At 35.5% G+C, this 23,339-nt stretch overlaps 1 protein-coding gene and 1 non-coding gene across 3 annotated transcripts in view; one reads left to right on the top strand and one right to left on the bottom strand.

Moving 5' to 3' along the window:
• The window catches only part of entpd1 (ectonucleoside triphosphate diphosphohydrolase 1), a 93,776-nt gene extending 72,595 nt beyond the window's left edge, over window positions 1–21,181 (bottom strand). The window contains exon 1 of one of the 2 annotated variants that reach the window (XM_055935910.1): window positions 20,637–21,181. In XM_055935910.1, the coding sequence (XP_055791885.1) occupies window positions 20,637–20,652 (16 nt within the window). In that variant the 5' untranslated portion in view covers window positions 20,653–21,181. The remainder of the gene's footprint in view (window positions 1–20,636) is intronic. The other variant, XM_055935902.1, reaches the window with a different exon arrangement.
• Window positions 21,182–22,201: 1,020 nt separating this feature from the next.
• Window positions 22,202–22,274, top strand: trnav-cac (transfer RNA valine (anticodon CAC)). The gene has a single exon. It is a non-coding gene; the product is annotated as a tRNA-Val (tRNA).
• The last annotated feature ends 1,065 nt before the right edge of the window (window positions 22,275–23,339 follow it).

Below are 23,339 nucleotides of genomic sequence, written 5' to 3'. Positions count from 1 at the left end.
TCAGACACTATTTAGAACATTCAGACACTATTTAGAACATTCAGACACTATTTAGAACATTCAGACTGTATTTAGAACATTCAGACTGTATTTAGAACATTCAGACACTATTTAGAACATTCAGACACTATTTAGAACATTCAGACTCTCTTTAGAACATTCAGACACTATTAGAACATTCAGACTCTCTTTAGAACATTCAGACACTATTAGAACATTCAGACACTATTTAGAACATTCAGACACTATTTAGAACATTCCGGGGACATTTTGAACATTCCGACACTATTTAGAACATTCAGACACTATTTACAACATTCAGACACTATTTAGAACATTCAGACTGTATTTACAACATTCAGACTTATTTAGAACATTCAGACACTATTTAGAACATTCAGACACTATTTAGAACATTCAGACTGTATTTAGAACATTCAGACTGTATTTAGAACATTCAGACTGTATTTAGAACATTCAGACACTATTTAGAACATTCAGACACTATTTAGAACATTCAGACACGATTTAGAACATTCAGAAACTATTTAGAACATTCAGACTGTATTTAGAACATTCAGACACTATTTAGAACATTCAGACTGTATTTAGAACATTCAGACACTATTTAGAACATTCAGACACTATTTAGAACATTCAGACTGTATTTAGAACATTCAGACACTTTTTAGAACATTCAGACTGTATTTACAACATTCAGACTGTATTTAGAACATTCAGACTGTATTTAGAACATTCAGACACTTTTTAGAACATTCAAACACTATTTAGAACATTCAGACACTATTTACAACATTCAGACACTATTTAGAACATTCCGGGAGCATTTAGAACATTCCGGGACCATTTAGATCATTCAGACACTATTTAGAACATTCAGACACTATTTAGAACATTCAGACTGTATTTAGAACATTCAGACTGTATTTAGAACATTCAGACACTATTTAGAACATTCAGAAACTATTTAGAACATTCAGAAACTATTTAGAACATTCAGAAACTATTTAGAACATTCAGACTGTATTTAGAACATTCAGCCTGTATTTAGAACAATCCGACTGTATTTAGAACATTCAGACTGTATTTAGAACATTCAAACACTATTTAGAACATTCAGACACTATTTAGAACATTCAGACACTATTTACAACATTCAGACTGTATTTAGAACATTCAGACACTATTTAGGACATTCAGACTATATTTACAACATTCAGACTGTATTTAGAACATTCAGACACTATTTAGAATATTCAGACACTATTTAGGACATTCAGACTGTATTAAGAACATTCAGACTGTATTTAGAACATTCAGACACTATTTAGGACATTCAGACTGTATTAAGAACATTCAGACACTATTTAGGACATTCAGACTGTATTAAGAACATTCAGACACTATTTAGGACATTCAGACTGTATTTAGAACATTCAGCCTGTATTTAGAACATCCAAACACTATTTAGAACATTCAGACTGTATTTAAAACATTCAGACACTATTTCGAACATTCAGACACTATTTAGAACATTCAGACACTATTTACAACATTCAGACTGTATTTAGAACATTCAGACACTATTTAGAACATTCAGACACTATTTAGAACATTCAGACTGTATTTAGAACATTCAGACTGTATTTACAACATTCAGACACTATTAAGAACATTCAGACACTATTTAGGACATTCAGACTGTATTTAGAACATTAAGCCTGTATTTAGAACAATCCGACTGTATTTACAACATTCAGACACTATCTAGAACATTCAGAAACTATTTAGAACATTCAGACTGTATTTAGAACATTCAGACACTATTTAGAACATTCAGACACTATTTAGAACATTCAGACTGTATTTACAACATTCAGACACTATTTAGAACATTCAGACTGTATTTACAACATTCAGACACTATTTAGAACATTCAGACACTATTTAGAACATTCAGACTGTATTTAGAACATTCAGACACCATTTAGATCATTCAGACACTATTTAGAACATTCAGACTGTATTTAGAACATTCAGACACTATTTAGAACATTCAGACACAATTTAGAACATTCAGACACTCTTTAGAACATTCAGACTGTATTTAGATCATGCAGACTGTATTTAGAACATTCAGACACAATTTAGAACATTCAGACACTATTTAGAACATTCAGACTGTATTTAGATCATTCAGACTGTATTTAGAACATTCAGACACTATTTAGAACATTCAGACACAATTTAGAACATTCAGACTGTATTTAGATCATTCAGACTGTATTTAGAACATTCAGACACTATTTAGAACATTCAGACAAACATCCGGTTTGGAGCGAGCGGTCGCATTTGCATTCGCTTTGCAGGTAGTATAACTTTTCATTACATTTCATTACATTTCATTATAGTACAACGGTTTAATTTGTCCAACCTTAGCAATTTCTTCTTAGCTAGCTACATAGCCGTCTGTGTATCAAAGATAATTGCGTAATTATCGCATTTCGTCGTCTATCGTAGTCCACACTGCTATCTGCCCAGTACCTAGCCAGCTAGCAAACGTCCACCGTCTACCCAATAGTAGTATAACTTTTCATTACATTTCATTATAGTACAACGGTCTGATTTTCATTTTCATTACAGTACAACGGTTTGATTTGTTTGATCTTAGCTAGCTACATAGCCGTCTTTGTATCAAACATAATTGTGTAGTTATTGAGGTTCGCTAGCCAGCTATTTTCGTCCTAACGTAACGCAACGTAGCCAACACTGCTAGCTAGCCAGCTTGCCACCGAATAGCAGCATTGTAGAAACGAGTGCATTACAACGGAACGACTTGATTAGTGTAGTGTTGGCTGGCTACACAGTTGTCTTTGCTATCTTTGATTTGTTTGATCTTAGCTAGCTACTTAGCTGGCTACATAGCCGTCTTTGTATCAAAGATAATTGTGTAGTTATCGAGGTTCGCTGAGGTTCGCTAGAGAGGTATTCTCGTCCTAACGTAACGTAACGTAACGTAGTCAACCCTGCTAGCTAGCCAGCTAGCCACCGATTAGCAGCACTGTAGAAACGATTACATTACAACGGAACGACTTGATTTGTGTAGTGTTAGCTAGCTACATAGTTTTCTTTGCTATCTTTGTATCTAAGATAATTGTGTAGCTTTGAGTAATTATCGGTTAGCTAGCCAGCTATTTTCGCCTGCCGCGCTGCCGTCCTCCTACCTAGCCAACACTGCTAGCTAACACTGCTAGCTAGCCAACTTCTACCGAATAGCAGCACTGTAGAAACTTACATTACAACGGAACGACTTGATTAGCGTAGTGTTAGCTAGTTGTCTTTGCTGTCCTTGTATCCATGATAATTGTGTAGTTTAGAGAAATTTAGAGAAATTGTCGAGGTCACCTAGCCAGCTTCACTTTCAACAACGCAGCCACTGCTAGCCAGGCTACTTCACCAGCCAGCAGTACTATATCATTTTAGTCAATCAGATCTTTTATATATTTTTTTTTTTGCAACGTAAGCTTAACTTTCTGAACATTCGAGACGTGTAGCCCACTTGTCATTCTAATCTCCTTTGCTTTAGCGTAGCCTCTTCTGTAGCCTGTCAACTATGTGTCTGTCTATCCCTGTTCTCTCCTCTCTGCACAGACCATACAAACGCTTCACACCGCGTGGCCGCGCCCACCCTAACCTGGTGGTCCCAGCCCGCACGACCCACGTGGAGTTCCAGGTCTCCGGTAGCCTCTGGAACTGCCGATCCGCGGCCAACAAGGCAGAGCTCATCTCAGCCTATGCGTCCCTCCAGTCCCTCGACTTCTTGGCACTGACGGAAACATGGCTCACCACAGATAACACTGCTACTCCTACTGCTCTCTCTTCGTCTGCCCACGTGTTCTCGCACACCCCGAGAGCTTCTGGTCAGCGGGGTGGTGGCACCGGGATCCTCATCTCTCCCAAGTGGTCATTCTCTCTTTCTCCCCTTACCCATCTGTCTATCGCCTCCTTTGAATTCCATGCTGTCACAGTTACCAGCCCTTTCAAGCTTAACATCCTTATCATTTATCGCCCTCCAGGTTCCCTTGGAGAGTTCATCAATGAGCTTGATGCCTTGATAAGCTCCTTTCCTGAGGACGGCTCACCTCTCACAGTTCTGGGTGACTTTAACCTGTTGGGGATGGGGGCGCTGTTTAGACTATTTATGCTAATTTGGCTAATTTTTTTAACGGCTTCCCACAAAATCCTTGATCGTACAATATGCATATTATTATTATTATTGGATAGAAAACAGTCTATAGTTTCTATAGGAGTTGAAATTTTGTCTCTAAGTGGAACAGAGCCCATTCTACAGCAATTTCCCTGACATGGAGTCAGATTTGAGAAATGTTGGCCACTCTTCTGAAGTCAGTTAAAAGGGCACTGTCGTTGCTATGACTATACGGACACTTCTTACGTCTTCCCCTGGATGCCTTTACGTGATGACGATTCCAACGGGGTCGATTGCGCGTTCACAGGCCCTACAAATGAAAAAACCCTGAAGCTAGTCATTCTTTGGGAGCTGCGTCATGAGCCTAGAGGACACCGGCGCGCACCTGTTCCAAGCGTTAGTTTAGCCTGTTATATTTCTCCGGTCATCTTTTCACTCGTTATAGGAGTTAAAAACATCATAAGGTAGTTAATTTAAAGCGTTTTATAGCAATTTATATCCGTTTAGTGCGATTTTGGGACATTTATTTTTGCAACGATGTGAAAAGTTGGGCACGCTTTTCAGTTCATCCCGAACGCAGTTGACATTTCCACATGGCAAGAGGACAGCTTTCCACCAAAAGACGATTTCTCCCAAGAAAGGATCCTTTGCCCAAGATACTGATGGAAGAACAGCTCAAGGTAGGACATTTTTATTATGATAAATCGTGTTTCTGTCGAAACATTTTAGTGGCTTAGGACGCCATGTTTTTTGACGTAGCTTCGCTTGGCGCAAACTGTATTGAAAAGTAAGGATAAATTAAAAAATGTAATAACGCAATTGTATTAAGAATTAAATTGTCTATCAATCCCTGTCCACCCTATATTTTTTAGTCACGTTTATGAGTATTTATGTATAAGAGTAGATCACTGTCTAAGTGGCGCAAGGACTTTTTCTTTACCAGCTTGTCTACATTTCACATTGTCTAACCATGATTTTGGTGGCTAAATATAAACATTTTCGATCAAACTGTATATGCATGTTGTAATGTGATGTTACAGGAGTGTCATCGGAAGAATTCTGAGAAGGTTAGTGAAAAAATTAATATCTTTTGGCGATGTTGACTTTTATCGCTCACTTTGGCTAGAATCAATGCTGGGCTGCTAATTGCTATGTGCTAAGCTAATATAACGATTTATTGTGTTTTCGCTGTAAGACACTTAGAAAATCTGAAATATTGTCTGTATTCACAGGATCTGTGTCTTTCGATTCGTGTATGCTGTGTATTTTTACGAAATGTTTGATGATTAGTAGTTAGGTAAACACGTTGCTCATTGTAATTATTCTAGTCCATTTGTGATGGTGGGTGCAATTGTAAACTATGCCATCTACCTGAAATATGCACTTTTTTCTAACAAAACCTATCCCATACCATAAATATGTTATCAGACTGTCATCTAATGAGTTTTTTTGTTGGTTAGGGGCTATAAATATCTTAGTTTAGCCGAATTGGTGATGGCTACTGGTGTTGGTGGACAAATAAAAGATGGTGGATTATGCTAATGTGTTTTTAGGTAATAGATGTACATCTTTACATATTGTGTCTTCCCTGTAAAACATTTTAAAAATCGGAAATGTTGACTGGATTCACAAGATCTGTGTCTTTCATTAGCTGTATTGGACTTTAATGTGTGAAAGTTAAATATTTTAAAAAAATATTTTTTTTGAATTTCGCGGCACTGGTTTTTCAGTGGGGGGGGGGGGGGGTGCCGCTAGCGCCACGCTGATCCTAGACAGGTTAACCTCCCCATGTCTACCTTTGACTCATTCCTCTCTGCCTCCTTCTTTCCACTCCTCTCCTCTTTTGACCTCACCCTCTCACCTTCCCCCCCTATTCACAAGGCAGGCAATACGCTTGACCTCATCTTTACTAGATGCTGTTCTTCCACTAACCTCATTGCAACTCCCCTCCAAGTCTCCGACCACTACCTTGTATCCTTTTCCCTCTCGCTCTCATCCAACACTTCCCACACTGCCCCTACTCGGATGGTATCGCGCCGTCCCAACCTTCGCTCTCTCTCCCCCGCTACTCTCTCCTCTTCCATCCTATCATCTCTTCCCTCTGCCCAAACCTTCTCCAACCTATCTCCTGATTCTGCCTCCTCAACCCTCCTCTCCTCCCTTTCTGCATCCTTTGACTCTCTATGTCCCCTATCCTCCAGGCCGGCTCGGTCCTCCCCTCCCGCTCCGTGGCTCGAGGACTCATTGCGAGCTCACAGAACAGGGCTCCGGGCAGCCGAGCGGAAATGGAGGAAAACTCGCCTCCCTGCGGACCTGGCATCCTTTCACTCCCTCCTCTCTACAATTTCCTCTTCTGTCTGCTGCTAAAGCCACTTTCTACCACTCTAAATTCCAAGCATCTGCCTCTAACCCTAGGAAGCTCTTTGCCACCTTCTCCTCCCTCCTGAATCCTCCTCCCCCTCCCCCCCTCCTCCCTCTCTGCAGACGACTTCGTCAACCATTTTGAAAAGAAGGTCGACGACATCCGATCCTCGTTTGCTAAGTCAAACGACACCGCTGGTTCTGCTCACACTGCCCTACTCTGTGCTTTGACCTCTTTCTCCCCTCTCTCTCCAGATGAAATCTCGCGTCTTGTGATGGCCGGCCGCCCAACAACCTGCCTGCTTGACCCTATCCCCTCCTCTCTTCTCCAGACCATTTCCGGAGACCTTCTCCCTTACCTCACCTCGCTCATCAACTCATCCTTGACCGCTGGCTACATCCCTTCCGTCTTCAAGAGAGCGAGAGTTGCACCCCTTCTGAAAAAACCTACACTCGATCCCTCCGATGTCAACAACTACAGACCAGTATCCCTTCTTTCTTTTCTCTCCAAAACTCTTGAACGTGCCGTCCTTGGCCAGCTCTCCTGCTATCTCTCTCAGAATGACCTTCTTGATCCAAATCAGTCAGGTTTCAAGACTAGTCACTCAACTGAGACTGCTCTTCTCTGTATCACGGAGGCGCTCCGCACTGCTAAAGCTAACTCTCTCTCCTCTGCTCTCATCCTTCTAGACCTATCGGCTGCCTTCGATACTGTGAACCATCAGATCCTCCTCTCCACCCTCTCCGAGTTGGGCATCTCCGGCGCGGCCCACGCTTGGATTGCGTCCTACCTGACAGGTCGCTCCTACCAGGTGGCGTGGCGAGAATCTGTCTCCTCACCACGCGCTCTCACCACTGGTGTCCCCCAGGGCTCTGTTCTAGGCCCTCTCCTATTCTCGCTATACACCAAGTCACTTGGCTCTGTCATAACCTCACATGGTCTCTCCCATCACTGCTATGCAGACGACACACAATTAATCTTCTCCTTTCCCCCTTCTGATGACCAGGTGGCGAATCGCATCTCTGCATGTCTGGCAGACATATCAGTGTGGATGACGGATCACCACCTCAAGCTGAACCTCGGCAAGACGGAGCTGCTCTTCCTCCCGGGGAAGGACTGCCCGTTCCATGATCTCGCCATCACGGTTGACAACTCCATTGTGTCTTTCATTCAACATTCAGACACTATTTAGAACATTCAGACACTATTTAGAACATTCCAAGACCATTTAGAACATTCAGACTGTATTTAGAACATTCAGACTGTATTTAGAAAATTCAGACACTATTTAGAACATTCAGACACTATTTAGAACATTCAGACACTATTTAGAACATTCAGACACTATTTAGAACATTCAGACTGTATTTAGAACATTCAGACTGTATTTACAACATTCAGACTGTATTTAGAACATTCAGACTGTATTTAGAACATTCAGACACTATTTAGAACATCCAGACACTATTTAGAACATTCAGACACTATTTAGAACATTCAGACACTATTTAGAACATTCCAAGACCATTTAGAACATTCAGACTGTATTTAGAACATTCAGACTGTATTTAGAACATTCAGACACTATTTAGAACATTCAGACTGTATTTAGAACATTCAGACACTATTTAGAACATTCAGACACTATTTAGAACATTCAGACACTATTTAGAACATTCAGACACTATTTAGAATATTCAGACTCTATTTAGAACATTCAGACTGTATTTAGAACATTCAGACTTATTTAGAACATTCAGACACTATTTAGAACATTCAGACTGTATTTAGAACATTCAGACACTATTTAGAACATTCAGACACTATTTAGAACATTCAGACTGTATTTAGAACATTCAGACTGTATTTAGAACATTCAGACACTATTTAGAACATTCAGACACTATTTAGAACATTCAGACACTATTTAGAACATTCAGACACTATTTAGAACATTCAGACACTATTTAGAACATTCAGACACTATTTACAACATTCAGAATGTATTTAGAACATTCAGACTGTATTTAGAACATTCAGACTTATTTAGAACATTCAGACACTATTTAGAACATTCAGACTGTATTTAGAACATTCAGACTTATTTAGAACATTCAGACACTATTTAGAACATTCAGACTGTATTTAGAACATTCAGACTTATTTAGAACATTCAGACACTATTTAGAACATTCAGACTGTATTTAGAACATTCAGACTGTATTTACAACATTCAGACTTATTTAGAACATTCAGACACTATTTAGAACATTCAGACTGTATTTAGAACATTCAGACTTATTTAGAACATTCAGACACTATTTAGAACATTCAGACACTATTTAGAACATTCAGACTGTATTTACAACATTCAGACTGTATTTAGAACATTCAGACTGTATTTAGAACATTCAGACACTATTTAGAACATTCAGACACTGTTTAGAACATTCAGACACTATTTAGAACATTCAGACTGTATTTAGAACATTCAGACTGTATTTACAACATTCAGACACTATTTAGAACATTCAGACACTATTTAGAACATTCAGACACTATTTAGAACATTCAGACACTATTTAGAACATTCAGACACTATTTAGAACATTCCAAGACCATTTAGAACATTAAGACTATATTTAGAACATTCAGACTGTATTTAGAAAATTCAGACACTATTTAGAACATTCAGACACTATTTAGAAAATTCAGACACTATTTAGAACATTCAGACACTATTTAGAACATTCAGACTGTATTTAGAACATTCAGACTGTATTTACAACATTCAGACTGTATTTAGAACATTCAGACTGTATTTAGAACATTCAGACACTATTTAGAACATTCAGACACTATTTAGAACATTCAGACACTATTTAGAACATTCAGACACTATTTAGAACATTCAGACACTATTTAGAACATTCCAAGACCATTTAGAACATTCAGACTGTATTTAGAACATTCAGACTGTATTTAGAACATTCAGACACTATTTAGAACATTCAGACTGTATTTAGAACATTCAGACACTATTTAGAACATTCAGACACTATTTAGAACATTCAGACACTATTTAGAACATTCAGACACTATTTAGAACATTCAGACTGTATTTACAACATTCAGACTGTATTTAGAGCATTCAGACTGTATTTAGAACATTCAGACTGTATTTAGAACATTCAGACACTATTTAGAACATTCAGACTGTATTTAGAACATTCAGACACTATTTAGAACATTCAGACACTATTTAGAACATTCAGACACTATTTAGAACATTCAGACGGTATTTACAACATTCAGACTGTATTTAGAACATTCAGACACTATTTAGAACATTCAGACACTATTTAGAACATTCAGACTGTATTTAGAACATTCAGACACTATTTAGAACATTCAGACACTATTTAGAACATTCAGACACTATTTACAACATTCAGACTGTATTTAGAACATTCAGACTGTATTTAGAACATTCAGACTTATTTAGAACATTCAGACACTATTTAGAACATTCAGACTGTATTTAGAACATTCAGACTGTATTTACAACATTCAGACTGTATTTAGAACATTCAGACTGTATTTAGAACATTCAGACACTATTTAGAACATTCAGACACTATTTAGAACATTCAGACACTATTTAGAACATTCAGACGCTAACTAGAACATTCAGACACTATTTAGAACATTCAGACACTATTTAGAACATTCAGACACTATTTAGAACATTCAGACACTATTTAGAACATTCAGACACTATTTAGAACATTCAGACACTATTTAGAACATTCAGACACTATTTAGAACATTCCAAGACCATTTAGAACATTCAGACTGTATTTAGAACATTCAGACTGTATTTAGAACATTCAGACACTATTTAGAACATTCAGACTGTATTTAGAACATTCAGACACTATTTAGAACATTCAGACACTATTTAGAACATTCAGACACTATTTAGAACATTCAGACACTATTTAGAACATTCAGACACTATTTAGAACATTCAGACTGTATTTACAACATTCAGACTGTATTTAGAACATTCAGACTGTATTTAGAACATTCAGACTGTATTTAGAACATTCAGACACTATTTAGAACATTCAGACACTATTTAGAACATTCAGACTGTATTTAGAACATTCAGACACTATTTAGAACATTCAGACACTATTTAGAACATTCAGACACTATTTAGAACATTCAGACTGTATTTACAACATTCAGACTGTATTTAGAACATTCAGACACTATTAAGAACATTCGGACACTATTTAGAACATTCAGACACTATTTAGAACATTCAGACACTATTTAGAACATTCAGACTGTATTTAGAACATTCAGACTGTATTTACAACATTCAGACTGTATTTAGAACATTCAGACACTATTTAGAACATTCAGACACTATTTAGAACATTCAGACACTATTTAGAACATTCAGACACTATTTAGAACATTCAGACACTATTTAGAACATTCCAAGACCATTTAGAACATTCAGACTGTATTTAGAACATTCAGACTGTATTTAGAACATTCAGACTGTATTTAGAACATTCAGACTGTATTTAGAACATTCAGACACTATTTAGAACATTCAGACACTATTTAGAACATTCAGACTGTATTTAGAACATTCAGACACTATTTAGAACATTCAGACACTATTTAGAACATTCAGACACTATTTAGAACATTCAGACTGTATTTACAACATTCAGACTGTATTTAGAACATTCAGACTGTATTTAGAACATTCAGACTGTATTTAGAACATTCAGACACTATTTAGAACATTCAGACTGTATTTAGAACATTCAGACACTATTTAGAACATTCAGACACTATTTAGAACATTCAGACACTATTTAGAACATTCAGACTGTATTTACAACATTCAGACTGTATTTAGAACATTCAGACACTATTAAGAACATTCGGACACTATTTAGAACATTCAGACACTATTTAGAACATTCAGACTGTATTTAGAACATTCAGACACTATTTAGAACATTCAGACACTATTTAGAACATTCAGACACTATTTAGAACATTCAGACTGTATTTAGAACATTCAGACTCTATTTAGAACATTCAGACTCTATTTACAACATTCAGACACTATTTAGAACATTCAGACTGTATTTAGAACATTCAGACTGTATTTAGAACATTCAGACACTATTTAGAACATTCAGACACTATTTAGAACATTCAGACACTATTTAGAACATTCAGACACTATTTAGAACATTCAGACACTATTTAGAACATTCAGACACTATTTAGAACATTCAGACTGTATTTACAACATTCAGACTTATTTAGAACATTCAGACACTATTTAGAACATTCAGACTGTATTTAGAACATTCAGACTTATTTAGAACATTCAGACTGTATTTAGAACATTCAGACTGTATTTAGAACATTCAGACTGTATTTAGAACATTCAGACTGTATTTAGAACATTCAGACACTATTTAGAACATTCAGACACTATTTAGAACATTCAGACACTATTTAGAACATTCAGACACTATTTAGAACATTCAGACTGTATTTAGAACATTCAGACTGTATTTAGAACATTCAGACTGTATTTACAACATTCAGACTGTAATTAGAACATTCAGACTGTATTTAGAACATTCAGACTGTAATTAGAACATTCAGACTGTATTTAGAACATTCAGACACTATTTAGAACATTCAGACACTATTTAGAACATTCAGACACTATTTAGAACATTCAGACACTATTTAGAACATTCCAAGACCATTTAGAACATTCAGACTGTATTTAGAACATTCAGACTGTATTTAGAACATTCAGACACTATTTAGAACATTCAGACTTTATTTAGAACATTCAGACTGTATTTAGAACATTCAGACTTATTTAGAACATTCAGACTTATTTAGAACATTCAGACACTATTTAGAACATTCAGACTGTATTTAGAACATTCAGACACTATTTAGAACATTCAGACACTATTTAGAACATTCCAAGACCATTTAGAACATTCAGACACTATTTAGAACATTCAGACACTATTTAGAACATTCAGACACTATTTACAACATTCAGACACTATTTACAACATTCAGACTGTATTTAGAACATTCAGACTGTATTTAGAACATTCAGACACTATTTAGAACATTCAGACACTATTTAGAACATTCAGACACTATTTAGAACATTCAGACACTATTTAGAACATTCAGACTGTATTTAGAACATTCAGACTGTATTTACAACATTCAGACTGTATTTACAACATTCAGACACTATTTAGAACATTCAGACACTATTTAGAACATTCAGACTCTATTTAGAACATTCAGACTATTTAGAACATTCAGACTATTTAGAACATTCAGACACTATTTAGAACATTCAGACACTATTTAGAACATTCAGACACTATTTAGAACATTCAGACACTATTTAGAACATTCAGACACTATTTAGAACATTCAGACTGTATTTAGAACATTCAGACTGTATTTAGAACATTCAGACTCTATTTAGAACATTCAGACTTATTTAGAACATTCAGACACTATTTAGAACATTCAGACACTATTTAGAACATTCAGACACTATTTAGAACATTCAGACTGTATTTAGAACATTCAGACTGTATTTAGAACATTCAGACTTATTTAGAACATTCAGACACTATTTAGAACATTCAGACACTATTTAGAACATTCAGACTGTATTTAGAACATTCAGACACTATTTAGAACATTCAGACACTATTTAGAACATTCAGACACTATTTAGAACATTCAGACTGTATTTAGAACATTCAGACTGTATTTAGAACATTCAGACACTATTTAGAACATTCAGACACTATTTAGAACATTCAGACACTATTTAGAACATTCAGACACTATTTACAACATTCAGACTGTATTTAGAACATTCAGACTGTATTTAGAACATTCAGACACTATTTAGAACATTCAGACACTATTTACAACATTCAGACACTATTTAGAACATTCAGACTCTATTTAGAACATTCAGACTGTATTTAGAACATTCAGACTGTATTTAGAACATTCAGACACTATTTAGAACATTCAGACTGTATTTAGAACATTCAGACACTATTTAGAACATTCAGACACTATTTAGAACATTCAGACACTATTTAGAACATTCAGACTGTATTTAGAACATTCAGACACTATTTAGAACATTCAGACACTATTTAGAACATTCAGACACTATTTAGAACATTCAGACACTATTTAGAACATTCAGACTGTATTTAGAACATTCAGACTCTATTTAGAACATTCAGACTCTATTTAGAACATTCAGACACTATTTAGAACATTCAGACACTATTTAGAACATTCAGACTCTATTTAGAACATTCAGACTTATTTAGAACATTCAGACTTATTTAGAACATTCAGACACTATTTAGAACATTCAGACTGTATTTAGAACATTCAGACACTATTTAGAACATTCAGACACTATTTAGAACATTCAGACTCTATTTAGAACATTCAGACTGTATTTAGAACATTCAGACTTATTTAGAACATTCAGACTTATTTAGAACATTCAGACACTATTTAGAACATTCAGACTGTATATAGAACATTCAGACACTATTTAGAACATTCAGACTGTATTTACAACATTCAGACAGTATTTAGAACATTCAGACTGTATTTAGAACATTCAGACTGTATTTAGAACATTCAGACACTATTTCGAACATTCAGACACTATTTAGAACATTCAGACTGAACATTCAGACACTATTTAGAACATTCAGACACTATTTACAACATTCAGACACTATTTAGAACATTCAGACTGTATTTAGAACATTCAGATTGTATTTAGAACATTCAGACTTTATTTAGAACATTCAGACACTATTTAGAACATTCAGACTGTATTTAGAACATTCAGACTTATTTAGAACATTCAGACTGTATTTAGAACATTCAGACTGTATTTAGAACATTCAGACTGTATTTAGAACATTCAGACACTATTTAGAACATTCAGACACTATTTAGAACATTCAGACACTATTTAGAACATTCAGACACTATTTAGAACATTCAGACTGTATTTAGAACATTCAGACTTATTTAGAACATTCAGACACTATTTAGAACATTCAGACTGTATTTAGAACATTCAGACTGTATTTAGAACATTCAGACTGTATTTAGAACATTCAGACACTATTTAGAACATTCAGACACTATTTAGAACATTCAGACACTATTTAGAACATTCAGACACTATTTAGAACATTCAGACTGTATTTAGAACATTCAGACTGTATTTACAACATTCAGACTGTATTTAGAACATTCAGACTGTATTTAGAACATTCAGACTGTAATTAGAACATTCAGACACTATTTAGAACATTCAGACACTATTTAGAACATTCAGACACTATTTAGAACATTCAGACACTATTTAGAACATTCAGACTGTATTTAGAACATTCAGACGATTTAGAACATTCAGACTGTATTTAGAACATTCAGACTGTATTTAGAACATTCAGACACTATTTAGAACATTCAGACTGTATTTAGAACATTCAGACTGTATTTAGAACATTCAGACTTATTTAGAACATTCAGACTTATTTAGAACATTCAGACACTATTTAGAACATTCAGACTGTATTTAGAACATTCAGACACTATTTAGAACATTCAGACACTATTTAGAACATTCCAGACACTATTTAGAACATTCAGACACTATTTAGAACATTCAGACTCTATTTAGAACATTCAGACTGTATTTAGAACATTCAGACTGTATTTAGAACATTCAGACACTATTTAGAACATTCAGACTGTATTTAGAACATTCAGACTGTATTTACAACATTCAGACTGTATTTAGAACATTCAGACACTATTTAGAACATTCAGACACTATTTAGAACATTCAGACACTATTTACAACATTCAGACACTATTTACAACATTCAGACACTATTTACAACATTCAGACACTATTTAGAACATTCAGACACTATTTAGAACATTCAGACACTATTTAGAACATTCAGACACTATTTAGAACATTCAGACACTATTTAGAACATTCAGACACTATTTAGAACATTCAGACTGTATTTAGAACATTCAGACTGTATTTACAACATTCAGACTGTATTTACAACATTCAGACACTATTTAGAACATTCAGACTCTATTTAGAACATTCAGACTCTATTTAGAACATTCAGACTGTATTTAGAACATTCAGACTGTATTTAGAACATTCAGACTGTATTTAGAACATTCAGACTGTATTTAGAACATTCAGACACTATTTAGAACATTCAGACACTATTTAGAACATTCAGACACTATTTAGAACATTCAGACGTATTTAGAACATTCAGACTGTATTTAGAACATTCAGACTGTATTTAGAACATTCAGACTTATTTAGAACATTCAGACTCTATTTAGAACATTCAGACCTATTTAGAACATTCAGACTATTTAGAACATTCAGACTGTATTTAGAACATTCAGACACTATTTAGAACATTCAGACACTATTTAGAACATTCAGACTGTATTTAGAACATTCAGACTGTATTTAGAACATTCAGACTCTATTTAGAACATTCAGACACTATTTAGAACATTCAGACACTATTTAGAACATTCAGACACTATTTACAACATTCAGACTGTATTTAGAACATTCAGACTGTATTTAGAACATTCAGACTTATTTAGAACATTCAGACACTATTTAGAACATTCAGACTGTATTTAGAACATTCAGACTGTATTTAGAACATTCAGACACTATTTAGAACATTCAGACTGTATTTAGAACATTCAGACACTATTTAGAACATTCAGACACTATTTACAACATTCAGACACTATTTAGAACATTCAGACACTATTTAGAACATTCAGACACTATTTAGAACATTCAGACACTATTTAGAACATTCAGACACTATTTAGAACATTCAGACACTATTTAGAACATTCAGACACTATTTAGAACATTCAGACTGTATTTAGAACATTCAGACTGTATTTACAACATTCAGACTGTATTTACAACATTCAGACTGTATTTACAACATTCAGACACTATTTAGAACATTCAGACACTATTTAGAACATTCAGACTCTATTTAGAACATTCAGACTTATTTAGAACATTCAGACACTATTTAGAACATTCAGACTCTATTTAGAACATTCAGACTGTATTTAGAACATTCAGACACTATTTAGAACATTCAGACACTATTTAGAACATTCAGACTGTATTTAGAACATTCAGACTGTATTTAGAACATTCAGACTGTATTTACAACATTCAGACTGTATTTAGAACATTCAGACTGTATTTAGAACATTCAGACTGTATTTAGAACATTCAGACACTATTTAGAACATTCAGACACTATTTAGAACATTCAGACACTATTTAGAACATTCAGACTCTATTTAGAACATTCAGACACTATTTAGAACATTCAGACACTATTTAGAACATTCAGACACTATTTAGAACATTCAGACACTATTTAGAACATTCAGACTGTATTTAGAACATTCAGACTGTATTTAGAACATTCAGACACTATTTAGAACATTCAGACACTATTTAGAACATTCAGACTGTATTTAGAACATTCAGACTGTATTTAGAACATTCAGACACTATTTACAACATTCAGACACTATTTAGAACATTCAGACTCTATTTAGAACATTCAGACTGTATTTAGAACATTCAGACTGTATTTAGAACATTCAGACTTATTTAGAACATTCAGACTTCTAGAACATTCAGACTGTATTTAGAACATTCAGACTGTATTTAGAACATTCAGACTGTATTTAGAACATTCAGACTGTATTTAGAACATTCAGACACTATTTAGAACATTCAGACACTATTTAGAACATTCAGACACTATTTAGAACATTCAGACACTATTTAGAACATTCAGACACTATTTAGAACATTCAGACACTATTTAGAACATTCAGACACTATTTAGAACATTCAGACACTATTTAGAACATTCAGACTGTATTTACAACATTCAGACTTATTTAGAACATTCAGACTGTATTTAGAACATTCAGACTGTATTTAGAACATTCAGACTTATTTAGAACATTCAGACACTATTTAGAACATTCAGACTGTATTTAGAACATTCAGACTGTATTTAGAACATTCAGACACTATTTAGAACATTCAGACACTATTTAGAACATTCAGACACTATTTAGAACATTCAGACTGTATTTAGAACATTCAGACTGTATTTAGAACATTCAGACTTATTTAGAATATTCAGACACTATTTAGAACATTCAGACTGTATTTAGAACATTCAGACTGTATTTAGAACATTCAGACTGTATTTAGAACATTCAGACACTATTTAGAACATTCAGACACTATTTAGAACATTCAGACACTATTTAGAACATTCAGACACTATTTAGAACATTCAGACTGTATTTAGAACATTCAGACTTATTTAGAACATTCAGACTTATTTAGAACATTCAGACACTATTTAGAACATTCAGACTCTATTTAGAACATTCAGACTCTATTTAGAACATTCAGACACTATTTAGAACATTCAGACACTATTTAGAACATTCAGACACTATTTAGAACATTCAGACACTATTTAGAACATTCAGAATTATTTAGAACATTCAGACACTATTTAGAACATTCAGACACTATTTAGAACATTCAGACTGTATTTAGAACATTCAGACTGTATTTAGAACATTCAGACTGTATTTACAACATTCAGACTGTAATTAGAACATTCAGACTGTATTTAGAACATTCAGACTGTATTTAGAACATTCAGACTGTATTTAGAACATTCAGACACTATTTAGAACATTCAGACACTATTTAGAACATTCAGACACTATTTAGAACATTCAGACACTATTTAGAACATTCAGACACTATTTAGAACATTCAGACACTATTTAGAACATTCAGACTGTATTTAGAACATTCAGACTGTATTTAGAACATTCAGACTGTATTTAGAACATTCAGACTGTATTTAGAACATTCAGACTGTATTTAGAACATTCAGACACTATTTAGAACATTCAGACTGTATTTAGAACATTCAGACACTATTTAGAACATTCAGACACTATTTAGAACATTCAGACACTATTTAGAACATTCAGACTGTATTTACAACATTCAGACTGTATTTACAACATTCAGACACTATTTAGAACATTCAGACACTATTTAGAACATTCAGACTCTATTTAGAACATTCAGACTGTATTTAGAACATTCAGACTGTATTTAGAACATTCAGACACTATTTAGAACATTCAGACACTATTTAGAACATTCAGACACTATTTAGAACATTCAGACTGTATTTAGAACATTCAGACTGTATTTAGAACATTCAGACTTATTTAGAACATTCAGACACTATTTAGAACATTCAGACTGTATTTAGAACATTCAGACTGTATTTACAACATTCAGACTGTATTTAGAACATTCAGACTGTATTTAGAACATTCAGACACTATTTAGAACATTCAGACACAATTAGAACATTCAGACACTATTTAGAACATTCAGACGCTAACTAGAACATTCAGACACTATTTAGAACATTCAGACACTATTTAGAACATTCAGACACTATTTAGAACATTCAGACACTATTTAGAACATTCAGACTGTATTTAGAACATTCAGACTGTATTTAGAACATTCAGACACTATTTAGAACATTCAGACACTATTTAGAACATTCAGACACTATTTACAACATTCAGACTGTATTTAGAACATTCAGACTGTATTTAGAACATTCAGACTTATTTAGAACATTCAGACACTATTTAGAACATTCAGACTGTATTTAGAACATTCAGACTGTATTTACAACATTCAGACTGTATTTAGAACATTCAGACTGTATTTAGAACATTCAGACACTATTTAGAACATTCAGACACTATTTAGAACATTCAGACACTATTTAGAACATTCAGACGCTAACTAGAACATTCAGACACTATTTAGAACATTCAGACACTATTTAGAACATTCAGACACTATTTAGAACATTCAGACTGTATTTAGAACATTCAGACTGTATTTAGAACATTCAGACACTATTTAGAACATTCAGACACTATTTAGAACATTCAGACACTATTTAGAACATTCAGACACTATTTAGAACATTCAGACACTATTTAGAACATTCAGACTGTATTTAGAACATTCAGACTGTATTTAGAACATTCAGACTGTATTTAGAACATTCAGACACTATTTACAACATTCAGACACTATTTAGAAAATTCCGGGACCATTTAGAACATTCAGACACTATTTAGAACATTCAGACACTATTTAGAACATTCAGACTCTATTTAGAACATTCAGACACTATTTACAACATTCAGACTGTATTTAGAACATTCAGACTGTATTTAGAACATTCAGACTGTATTTAGAACATTCAGACTCTATTTAGAACATTCAGACTGTATTTAGAACATTCAGACACTATTTACAACATTCAGACACTATTTAGAACATTCAGACTCTATTTAGAACATTCAGACACTATTTACAACATTCAGACACTATTTAGAACATTCAGACTCTATTTAGAACATTCAGACTCTATTTAGAACATTCAGACTGTATTTAGAACATTCAGACTGTATTTAAAACATTCAGACACTATTTAGAAAATTCCGGGACCATTTAGAACATTCAGACACTATTTAGAACATTCAGGGACCATTTAGAACATTCAGGGACTATTTAGAACAGTGTCCTGGTTCCATTGACCTTTACTGCATCAATTGTAATGTTGTCACGGTAATGTCACACCAAAGGAAGTGATGTGTGTGTGTGTGTGTGTGTGTGTGTGTCAGGCAGAGCTGTAATCCTACCTCTCTGTTCAGCCATGGTCTGTATAACTTAGCAGTGGTATAATAGTCTTTCTATTCTCTCTCTCTCTCCCCCCTCTTGCTCTCTATAACCTTCCCCCTCCCGCTCTCTCCCCTCTTGCTCTCTATAACCTTCCCCCTCCCTCTCTCTCCCCTCTTGTCTCTGACACACAAACGGCTCTCTTTGCTCTCTATCTTCCTTCCTTTCCTCTCTCCTCTCCTCCCTTTCTCTCCCCTTCTTCCCTACCTCGCTCTCTTTCTCACACACTGCTCTCTCCTCCACCCTTACGCTGCACCTCTATCTATCAGCAGGCTCTTTATTAGAACAAGCTGCCAGCCTCCTCTCTCTCTCTACCCTCCTCCCCCTCTCTTTTCTCTCCTCCCTCTTCCTCTCTACCCTCCTCCCCTCTCTTTTCTCTCCTCCCACTCCAACCTCTCAACTCTCTCCTCTCTCCTCCCTCTCTTCTCTCCTCACTCTCTCTCCTCTCTTTTCTCTCATCCCACGCTAACCTCACCTCAACACTCCCCCCTCTCGCTTTTCTCCTCACGTCTCGCTTCTCTTCTCTCCTCCCACTCCAATCTCACCTCAACAATCCCCCCTTTCTCTACCCTCCTCCTCCTCTTTCTTCCCTCCTCCTCCTCTCTCCTCCCACTTCTCTCCTCTCACCCCCCTCTCTCTTCTCTACCCTCCTCCCCTCTCTACACTCTCTCCCCCTCCTCCCCCTCTCTCTTTCCTCCTCCCCCTCTCTCTACCCTCCTCCCCCTCTCTCTACCCTCCTCCCCCTTCTCTACCCTCCTCCAACCACCCCTCAACACACCGTCCTCTCAGTTTCTCTCTCTGGGTTCAAGGAGGGCTGGGTACATCTAAATCTGTGTGTGTGTACATATATAATCATATTTTGACCCTTTCTCTTTCGTGTTTCTTCAATGTTTCCTAATTTTTCATTTTGATAGTCTGAAAGTGATTAATCAGCTCTTTTAGTTCCTCAAACACACAGACTGGTTGACTAATAACAAAAGGGGAAGGGAGACAGACAGAGAGAGAGATGGTGAGAGAGAGGCAGACAGATTGAGACAGAGAGGGTGGGTGGGGGAGATGAGAGACAGAGATACAGAGAGGAGAGAACATTGTTAGTGTGGTGCCTATCGTGTTCGCCTCACAAACAAAATGTCCAAGGTTAGAAGTCGGGCTAAAACAGAAAGCTCCGCTTTTCATGAGTGACATATTATAGGAATTCAAATACATGCAACGGATATCAGTCAAAATCTGTTTACTCCTTGTAGATGCTTCAAGTCGCAGTTTCTGTAGTGTAGTGGTTATCACATTAGACTAACACGCGGTGGCCAGTAGTGTAAAACCGTAGCACAATTTTGATGACCTTTTCTGCCATTTTGAGACATGGTTGAATCCCACCCAGGGACACATTAATATTTATAACACATAGTTACACTATAGTTAAAACAGGGATCACATGACAGCACAGTTACCTTGTTAATTAAAATAAAGACTTTATTCCCTCAGGATTTGTTACACTGTACTTAAGTCCTTGCAAATATCTCATGCAGCAGTTTCTGTAGTGTAGTAGTTATCACATTCGCATCACACGTGAAAGGTCCCCGGTTCGAAACCGGGCAGAAACAGTGCTCTTTGACACATTCAGTAAAAACTGTATTTATAACAGAGAATATTTGCTTCATAAATGCCGTAATTTGGACATTTAAATACATGCAGTGAATATCAGTAAAATTTGGTTTAGTCCTTTAAAAAACTTACATGCAGCAGTGTCTGTAGTGTCGTGGTTATCACATTAGCTTCACACGCGAAAGCTCCCCGGTTCGAAACCGGGAGGAAACAGTACTCTTTCACACATTCAGTGAGAACTATATTTATAACAGAGAATATTTGCTTTCATAAATGCTGCATTTTGGAAATTCAAATAAATGCAGTGAATATCAGTAAAATTTGGGTAAAACTATAATGACATAAGTTTAATAAAGATGAATCAGTTTATGGATTTTTTTCAATTGTCTTCAATTCTTTATTACAATATTGTTTATTCCCCAAGACAAAATAATTTTACAGGAGAGAAGAGGGGACTCACTGTGACTAACTAGTTTTACATGAGAGGAGGGGAACCACTGTGATGAACTAGTTTTACAGGAGAGGAGGGGAACCACTGTGATGAACTAGTTTTACAGGAGAGGAGGGGAACCACTGTGATGAACTAGTTTTACAGGAGAGGAGAGGAACCACTGTGATGAACTAGTTTTACAGGAGAGGAGGGGAACCACTGTGATGAACTAGTTTTACAGGAGAGGAGGGGAACCACTGTGAGGAACTAGTTTTACAGGAGAGGAGGGGAACCACTGTGATGAACTAGTTTTACAGGAGAGGAGGGGAACCACTGTGATGAACTAGTTTTACAGGAGAGGAGGGGAACCAATGTGAATAACTTCGTTTTACATGAGAGGAGGGGAACCACTGTGATGAACTAGTTTTACAGGAGAGGAGGGGAACCACTGTGATGAACTAGTTTTACAGGAGAGGAGGGGAACCACTGTGATGAACTAGTTTTACAGGAGAGGAGGGGAACCACTGTGATGAACTAGTTTTACAGGAGAGGAGAGGAACCACTGTGATTAACTAGTTTTACAGGAGAGGAGGGGAACCACTGTGATGAACTAGTTTTACAGGAGAGGAGGGGA

Source organism: Salvelinus fontinalis, chromosome 1 (assembly GCF_029448725.1).
Source record: "Salvelinus fontinalis isolate EN_2023a chromosome 1, ASM2944872v1, whole genome shotgun sequence".
NCBI classification, from domain to species: domain Eukaryota; kingdom Metazoa; phylum Chordata; class Actinopteri; order Salmoniformes; family Salmonidae; genus Salvelinus; species Salvelinus fontinalis.
Note: the sequence above shows the minus strand (reverse complement) of the source record. Positions and strands in the feature narration are given on the sequence as shown.